The 10,000-nt window shown below is 48.2% G+C and overlaps 2 protein-coding genes across 2 annotated transcripts; both read left to right on the forward strand.

The window, feature by feature from the left end:
- The first annotated feature begins 99 nt into the window (after positions 1 to 99).
- LOC124401975 lies at positions 100 to 5,738 on the forward strand. The gene is made up of 6 exons (XM_046874530.1): positions 100 to 900; positions 1,545 to 1,723; positions 3,148 to 3,262; positions 3,386 to 3,481; positions 3,926 to 5,542; positions 5,625 to 5,738. The coding sequence occupies exons 1-6, from the start codon at positions 853 to 855 to the stop codon at positions 5,736 to 5,738; spliced, it is 2,169 nt and encodes a 722-aa protein (XP_046730486.1). The 5' UTR covers positions 100 to 852.
- Positions 5,660 to 8,589, forward strand: LOC124402007. The gene is made up of 2 exons (XM_046874587.1): positions 5,660 to 8,093; positions 8,200 to 8,589. Exon 1 carries the CDS (start codon positions 5,804 to 5,806, stop codon positions 6,932 to 6,934), a length of 1,131 nt encoding a protein of 376 aa, XP_046730543.1. The 5' UTR covers positions 5,660 to 5,803; the 3' UTR covers positions 6,935 to 8,093; positions 8,200 to 8,589.
- Positions 8,590 to 10,000: the final 1,411 nt, after the last annotated feature.

Consider the following 10,000-nt stretch of genomic DNA (forward strand, 5'->3'; position numbering starts at 1 on the left):
CACTCCTCTACACACACACACACACACACACACACACACACACACACCACCTGCACACCGTGTCCCAACCACCAACACACACACTCCTCTACACACACACGCACACACTCTTCTACACTCACACACACCACCTGAACACTGTGTACTAACCGCTAACACACACTCCTCTACACTCACACACACACACCCCCTACAGACCATGCCAGCGAGTCAAACTCTCACACGGTCAGGCGTTTGGAGACGCCATGCTGCACACGCGCGCACACACACACACACACACACACACCCCAAGTGTTTTTTACAGAAAAGATTTATGATAAATGCAGAAAAAAAATTGGCAGGAAAGCAAACACTCTCGCTCTACAGACCACGCTGACCCTTCCCCCGTGCATGCGCAGAGAGAGAGAGAGAGAGAGAGAGAGAGAGAGAGAGAGAGGGGAATAACTGACCAATCACAGCTCACTATAAACCAACACCTGGACCAATAAGACACGATCTTCTCAAGGGGGGTGGGGTTTGATGGTCCAGCAGCAGTAAACTGGTGGAGGTGGGACTTGTGACATCATCAGCTGGTGGGCAGGAAGACAGAAAGGGGCGTGGCTATGCCCTGTGACTGGCAGCTGGGGAGAGGCATTCTCAGAGGGAGGGAAGGAGAAGAAGGAGTCTTACATCTCATCCTCTCTCTCTCGCTCTCTCTCTCTCTCTCTCTCTCCTTCCTTCAGCATCTGCATCTCATCCAGCCTCCATCTCTCTTTGGCTGTCTGTTGCGAGTGTGTGTGTGTGTAAGTAAATTATATTTCTCTGCGTCTCTCTTTTGGTACTTGGAAACTGTGCCCATCCGTTGCCTTGGAGATGGGCTGTCGGCTGTCAGGGCCGTGGATGAGCGACGGTACAATGGGGGTAAGTGTCCAGAGTGACTCTGTGTGTGTGTGTGTGTGTGTGTGTGTGTGTGTGTGTGTGTTTAAGATGTGGATTGATTTTGTGGTCACGATGCGGTAGGGGATGCTAACAAGAATCCTTGCTTGTGTGTGTGGATGACTGCGGAGATCTTTCTCTAGTGCACACACACACACACACACACACACACACACACTTGTGTGCAGTATATTAGAACTGATATGTTGGGTCGTTCACAAATAAATTTGTGTATATTTATACATAATTTTTTATTTATTTATTTATTTTTGTCAAATGTAATTCCAGCATTCCTTTTATAGGTTAGAATGTGGCAACACACACACACACACACACACACACACACACACACACACACACACACACAGCTGTGTATGGTGATTGTATGGTGTGAGAGAGGAGGCCATGATGCTGAATCTCACTGATTCACTGACTTGCCAGAAAAGGGAACGTCATAACCCTGTGCGATTTTAGCTTGTTAGCTAACGTGTTAATTGCAGCACGCATGTCAGATGAGCACATTCCCTGATTATTTTTTTAAACAAGTCTCTAATCTAAAACAATCTAACAATACACGTTCATATGTTTTCATTTAAACGTGTGTGTGTGTGTGTGTGTGGTTTTTTCAGGTGAGTGCGCAGGATCTGAGGTACATACAGAACCATGAGGCTTTACGGATCCTCACGGGGTACGAGCAGCCAATCACAGTACAGATAGAAGGGCGAAGGGGGCGGAGCTTACAGTATAGCAGACCGTCAGACAGCAGCACACAGACAGAGCGGCCAAGGGACAACGCCGCGTCCGACAGGTGTGTGTGAATCTTGAACAGTTGTGTTAATCAGATGATGATGCCGGTTTGTTGGTCACATGTCTGTTTTGTGGACGTGTGATTGGACATGATGAGGGCACGGCGTCTCGGGGGCGGGACACACTCCCAGCTTTAATAAACAATGATCTAATTATAATGAGGTGTGTGTTGCCAACTTTAGTGAAATCTAAAAAGAAGTGTGAAGAGACAGCAGGCGTGTGTGTGTGAAGGAGTGAGATGATTTAGAATATACACACTCAGGGGCTGACACACACACACACACACACACACTATTACAGTCAGTGTTAGAGTTAAACTGGATTCATGCTCAGCCTTGGCTGTGACGCTTATGTGATACATCTCCATCAGTGTGTCACATCTGGATCCTGATGTTTAGTGAAGGGGCTGGAGCTCTGTCAGGCTGGATGGAGAGTGATGCGTTCTTGTGAAGTCTTGCCACAGATCGTCAGTCAGACCGAGGTCTGGGTTTCATGAACCACTGCAGTGAAGCCTTAGCAGTAAACTCAGAATCACTGTCGTGTTGGAGGGTCAATCTTATCACTCTCACAGACTGGAACAGTGTTGTCTTCTAGATCTCTCCATACATTTCACACTTAATCCTGTTAATTTAAACATCTCTATAGCACCAGACTTCCACCACCATGCTTCTCAATCCTCTCAGGGTGCTCTCAGTGTGATAAGGTTGTTCTGGTTTCCACCAATCTCCAGGTAATGAGCTGTGGATCCCTCCAGTTCCTTCAAAGTTATCCATGTCCTCTAGGTTGTGTTTTTGACTAAGAAATTTGTTTTAATAACTCCTTATGGAGATTGATAGAGATGGAATGTAGCGTCTATTATTAACAGCTGTGTTCAGCTGCACAGTGTCCTGGAGGAACCACACAGGAACGTTCACCTTCAGCTATCTCTCCTGATCACTGCTATACAGAGCTCGCTCAGGAACGGCATGTAGTGTAACTGTGTGTGTGTCAGTGCTGGTGGGAGAGGATAAAGTGTTCGTGCTGCAGGCTAACGCACTAACTGTCGTATTTACATAGTCAGTTTTCTTCTGCAGAAACGAGGTCAGATTCAAACCATGCAATACATCTGCAGCTGAAAGAGCTCTCTCTCTCTCTCTCTCACACACACACACACACTCTCATACACAATAAAACACCACGCTGTCTCATTGTCTCTGTCTCATTGTTTCTCAACGGTCTAAGTCTCTCTGTCTCTGTCTCACTGTTTCTCATCTCTTACTGTCTCTGTCTCACTTTTTCTGACTCACTGTCTCACTGAAATTATTTGCTGTCTGATGTTTTCGAGAGGTTTTGTGTTTATCATAACTGGATGTTAGCCGCTAGTGCTAGCACACAGTGTTAGTTTTTTAAAGCTGCGTTCTGATTGGCTGATTGGTCTTCCTTCAGGCAATGCTACAGTCACATAACCCTGCCTGGTCGTAACCATGGAGATGGAGGAAGATACGAGTATCTCCCTAACACTCCACGTGACCTGGAGGACATCCGAACATCTTCACGCCATGTAGGTGCAGTGTGTGTGTGTTATAATGTAAACCTCATATGAACAGCAGTGTATGTGTGCATGTTGCTGTGAGTGTGTGTGTGTGTGTGTGTGTGTTTTCTGACTCCTGTTTCTGTCATTTAGGATCCTGAATTCTCTCCTAAAGATGCTGAGAAATACAACTGCCTCCTCTCCTGCTGCAGCTCAAACATGGATGAACCCAGCAGCTTCCAGAGCCAGGTCAGTGAGCATGCAGAGTGAGTGTGTGTGTGTGTGTGTGTGTGTTCATTAGGAATTTATTTCCTGATGAGATAAGATGAATGAAGTTCTGAAACACTGATGGAGTGGAGGAAAAGAGCGAGGCCAGATTGTAAAATCACTCACCGCCACCAAATGTTATGCAGATATGTTGAGTGTTGCTAAGCAACCTCATTGCATTTATCATCAAGACGCTGTCATAAAAAGAGCTGAGAACAGTGAAGACATGTTTAACCAGCGATCAGGAGGAATCATTTCCACCACCACCACCATCATCACTAACACCATCAACACCATCACCACCAATTTCACCGTCCAGACCTCGACTCCACATTATGTAGATGATTATTATTTCTATGATGATGATGATGTAGATGATTTCTATTACTGTGATGATGATGATGATGATGATGATGATATTTGCAGACAGAGGATGAGGACTACATGATGGAGAAGACAGTTGGATATCTCCCCCTCCATCATGAGCTTGACAGTGGCCTCGGGTGGACGGACGGAAGCTTCCACCAGGGGGAGCTCTCAGGGCTGGAGACGGAGGAAGGGTTGGATGAGTGCCACACCCACCAGGGAGGTCGAGCAGCACGAGTACGAGGAGGATCACCTTCGTCCGAGTCATTCATTTCTTCAGAGCTAAGTGACTCTGGGTTCTACAGTGTAAGCACGGCCGAGTTCCTGCACTTCCAGCGTCTACTGGAGAAACGCATGCGGATGTATAACTCGCGCCTCCATCACCAGGGGGAGCTGCAGAACCTGTGCATGGACACGCAGAAAGCACACCGTGAGCTGGAGGCCATCCCCGAGGCACTCACCATGCAGCCCGACAGCGAGTGTGTTGAGACGGAAGCTTACCCTCACCAGATGGTCAGAGTCGCGTCTATGCAGCTGCGCAAAAACGAACGTCCAAATCTGAACCGCCACAGCTCCAGCAGTGCTGCCATTTTCTCCACCTGCAGTTCTCCCAGTGGCCAGCAGAGCCTGACACCATGCGCTACGACTGCTGCAGGGATGCTGAGGAGGAGTAGGACGCTGCATCACCGCCCTGTGCCTGTTGAGCAGCGCCGGAGGGCGAGTCATCCGACCTCACCTAACTACTGCAGCATGACGCTAAACCGCTACAGACATGCGTTACAGCAACAGATACCCGCGGAAACTAAAACAGATGCTAAATATTACACATGCCATGCTAATCAGCCTGTGCATCATGCTAATCATCTTCCACATCATGTTAGCCATGCGACAAACCATGCAAATCATATTACACATCATGTTAATCACCCTACGCACCATGCTAGCTACTCTAATCATCAAGCAAACCACCCTACAAACAATAGACATCTTGCTAACTACACCACCCTACACGCTAACCATCCTACACACATGGCTAATCAAGCTGCACCCAATGCTAACGACTTCACACACCCGACCCGACATGCTAATCTCTCTCCACACCCATATCATGCCACTCTCCCTGCCCAGCACACACACCACACCCACAGTGCATTCAGCTCACATTCTCCACACCATGACCATGCCCACACAACACTCCTCACCCAACACACAAACCACGACCACCTGACTCTTCCCGCCCAACACACACACCACAACCACGCCCACCCGACTCTCCCTGCCCAACACACACACCATGACCACACAACTCTCCTTGCCCAACACACACACCACGACCACACCCACACAACCTCCTTGCCCAACACACACACCACGACCACACCCACACGACTCTCCCTGCCCAACACACACAATGACCACGGCCACCCGACTCTCCCAGGCAAACACACACACAACGACCACGCCCACCCGACTCTCCCAGCTCAGCACACACACAATGACAACGCCCACCCGACTCTCCCAGCCCAACACACACACCACGACCACGCCCACCGACTCTCCCAGCTCAGCACACACAATGACAACGCCCACCGACCCTCCCTGCCCAACACACACACCACGACCACGCCCACACGACCCTCCTGCCCAACACACACACCACGACCACACAACCTCCCTGCCCAACACACACACCACGACCACACCCACACAACTCTCCTGCCCAACACACACAACGACCACGCCCACCCGACTCTCCCAGCCCAACACACACACCACGACCACACAACCTCCCTGCCCAACACACACACACACACCACGACCACGCCCACCGACCCTCCCTGCCCAACACACGCACAACGACCACGCCCACTGACCCTCCTCACCCAACACACACATCATGACCACTCCCACACGACTCTCCTGCCCAACACACACACCATGACCACTCCCACAATTCTCTCCCTGTTCAACACACACTCCAAGCAAATAATCCACCTGCACCACACATCACAAACCACACACATAAATCTTCCCACCCAACACATACACAATGGAAATGATGCACTCACCACACATTCTCCTCACCATGGCCACACCCACACTATGCTTCCCCATCAACATACACACCATGCTAATGACACACCTGCATCACACAGCACAAACCAGGACCATGCCCACACTACACTTTCTGCAAGAGACACACACCAGGGCTACACCCACACTATGCTCCCATTACACGGCACACACCGTGGCGACGCCTACCCAATGCTCCCTCCACATGCCCCACGCCAGACCCATGCTACTCTTCCCACTCAACAGGCACATCACATATTACGGACACGCCCCAAACATGCTATAAGCCAGCCAAGTCTATCCAGCTCCACTGATGACCACCATTTTGCACCGCCCCAGGAGCCCTGGCACCATGATAACAGGGGGAGAAGCTTCACTGAGCCTCCTACAGTTGTAAAAGTGGAATGCGGGAAAGAGACATCAGGAGAACGAGAAAGGGGGCGGTACCATACGCTCAGTCACACGCCCTCTCAGGAAGGAAATGACACCTGGCCTAAAACGACCAATCGCCATGGCCCATACAGCACGCTGGAAGGTCACATGACCACAACGACATTATCAGCAAGCAAACCTCCAGTGGGGCCATCAAACCCGCGGGCGATGCGTAACCAGCTGCTGCGCGAGCGTGCGCTCAGGGTAGCGGACGAGCGCAGCGGTGGGATTAGCACTGATGATGAGACGAATGTGGAGATCCGGAGAGTCGGACGCTACTGGAGCCGCTCGGAACGCCGTGAGCAGGTACTGCAAAAACAACGTCAGAAGCGGGAGGCTCTCAGAGGAGGCGGCGCTAACAGTAACACCAGTGTGGGTGGAGACAGCAGTGGATACAGTGCACTAATGGAGCTGAGTCAGAGAAAACTGAGTCGCCTCAGGAACAGGAAGCTGCTGGACGACTGGACCACAGTGGAGGAACTTCTGACTCACGGAACGCGACTCGGAACTCACGACGAGAATATTCAGATCCCAAACTCCCTCCTCACCGTCACCACTGTATAACACACACACACCCATGCACAGCGTGGCATCATGGGAGATTTACACAGTTCCACGACCACCTCTCAGGGCAGGAAAGATTCCGATTGGTTGAGAGTTTTTAATTCATTTGGAGGGTTTTTCTAATTAAAATAAGAATCCAACCACATCATTAATGTTTATTCTGTTTACAAAAACAAAGCTTTTAGCATCCTCAAGTATGCTAACATGCTTAGCTAGCCCCCTTTAGCTTAGCCGTGGTCTGTGTGTTTAGGTTTCGACATTGAAAATCAAAACCACTAGCTTGCAGGATACATAAACTAGCTGATTAGCTGCTATAATAATTATTAATAATTCAAATCTGTACAAATGATCACAAATCGCACGTAGAAGCCGTGTTTGCACACGCTGCTAGCTACACACTGAGGACAAACCAGACTCATTAGGCTAATATTTGTGCATGCTAACAACACCCAGGGAGAATGTCTTTGTCTATGCTAATGAACCAAATTGCATCTTCTCTTATCTTATTCTCACCTTATCTGAGGATGATGACGCTAAGTGTTTCTGAAACATTTACAGCTCACATCACAGCCTAAAAAACAACCTCCCCTCCATTTCTATTAGTCCCTGAATTTTGGTAGACGTTTATCTGAGTAAATCTCCCACAAGCCTTTGCATGTGTGAGGGTTTTACTGCCTTGAACACATGAGGCTACCTCCCGTCTCCATGGTAACACTATATAGGAGTTTGAGAGCCCTGTAGTGTAGAGCTGAAGTTTAAATATATAATTGCATAAATGCTGCAATCTGATTGGCTGACCATGAGCAATACGGCGCTGCGTTCCGACACGGCTCTGAGACGCAATGGAGGAAAAACAGGAAGTTCATCGTCTCGCTGGTGCTAACGAGAGTTTCAAGGACTTTTTTCAGACATACATTTTCTCAGAGTTTGCACAAAAAGATGTCAGATTTCTCTGATTGTCTTCCAGCAGAGTGGGCGTGGCTCTTTACCATCTGACCACACCCACCACCTGAGATGATCGTTAAACCAGTTACTCTGGGAAACAATGCATCCAAAGCCAAACGCCATTACACGCACATGCACGAGGAACGGGACAGGAAGTGACGTGGAGATCAGACCAGACAGGAAGTACACATGCTTCTGATCTTTATGAATTCAAGTCAGTTGTATAAAAAACATTAAGTATTTTTCTTGTGTTCTCAATTTGATGTCATGAAAAGAATCTGATTTTGATGCTAATTTGTAAATTGTGTGTGTTTTTGAAGACGCTGGTCGTGTGGAGCTTCTCACACACTCAGCCATCACACTTTGATGTTTTCTGTTCTTCTCATGTGGAGATTTTGCAGTGATTTTCCTGTTGGGAGTGTGAACAGCTCAGACCTGTGTTTTAGCTTTTCTGTCTCTCTGTGTGGCTCTCAAGTGTTTACAAAGCCGTCCTAATCATCCTGGGCTCAGACCTGCACGCACACACACTGCACTGCTGCAGGTTCATCACAAGTAAATTAATGTTTAAAGTCACTCTTACACAGCTAAAGTGTTGTGATATCACACACACCTTCTACAGGAACCATGTGAGCAGGTTCTCTTTATAACGTTTTTTTCTTAAAATTTGATGTTCATGTGATTGTAATAAAGATGAGATTTTAATTATCTACCAAGTCTGTGTGTGTGTGTGTGTGTCAGAGGAAGTGCATTAATAAAGGACTGTAAATATATTTTGTTTGATGGAAATGAAACTGAACTGTAATGAAAGTTTCTCAGTTTTAGATTTCATTTAGAATATAACTGACTGCACCCCATTAACTTCCTCATGGTGACACAGGACACGCATGTAGAAAGGCACTGGGTGGGTCTTTTAAAGTGAGCAGTGGAGGTCGTACCTGATTGTATGTATGTGTGTTTGTGGAACAAAATGGAATCCAACTAATGAATGTGTCATTGTCTGTGCAGATTCACACCAAGTCTCTGAAAGTGCACTAAGAGGACCAAAGGCCTCCCTCCATCTATCCATCCTTCCACAGATACTATTTCTCCCTCTGTAGATCCCTCCCCCTGTCTATCCATCCTCGTCTGTAGATCCCTCCAATTACAGATTCCGTTCCAGGTCCTTCCCCTACAAATGTTTCTCCTTGTAGATCCCTCTGAGAAAACTACTAAGAACATGAGATGTTTCCCCAGACAGAAGGTATGTTTAAAGGTAAGTGCTACACTGAACTCCAGTGAAACCAACTTCAGAAATGTAGAACTTTCAGTGTGGTAGAGAAAACCGTCTCAGGAGGCAACAAGAGCTGCTCACATTGTTCACTGTAGCACACCATCCATCCATCTACACAGACCTGTAGTGCACACACATCCATCTACACAGACCTGTAGCGCACACACACCCATCTACACAGACCTGTAGCGCACACACATCCATCTACACAGACCTGTAGCGCACACATCCATCTACACAGACCCAGCGCACACACACACATCTACACAGACCTGTAGCGCACACACACACACACATCCATCTACACAGACCTGTAGCACACACACACACACACACACCCATCTACACAGACCTGTAGCACACACACATCCATCTACACAGACCTGTAGCGCACACACACCCATCTACACAGACCTGTAGCGCACACACATCCATCTACACAGACCTGTAGCGCACACACACACACATCCATCTACACACAGACCTGTAGCACACACACACACACACCATCTACACAGACCTGTAGCACACACACATCCATCTACACAGACCAGCACACACACACACACACATCCATCCATCTACACAGACCTGTAGCACACACAGATCCATCTACACAGACCTGTAGCACACACACACACACACACACACACATCTACACAGACCTGTAGCGCACACATCCATCTACACAGACCACACACACACACACACACACACACACACACACACACACACACACACACCCATCCATCCATCTACACACAGACCTGTACACACACACACATCTACACAGACCTGTAGCACACACACACACACACATCCATCTACACAGACCTGTAGCGCACACACAC

The sequence above is a fragment of the Silurus meridionalis genome, chromosome 19, assembly GCF_014805685.1.
Source record: "Silurus meridionalis isolate SWU-2019-XX chromosome 19, ASM1480568v1, whole genome shotgun sequence".
Classification (NCBI taxonomy): domain Eukaryota; kingdom Metazoa; phylum Chordata; class Actinopteri; order Siluriformes; family Siluridae; genus Silurus; species Silurus meridionalis.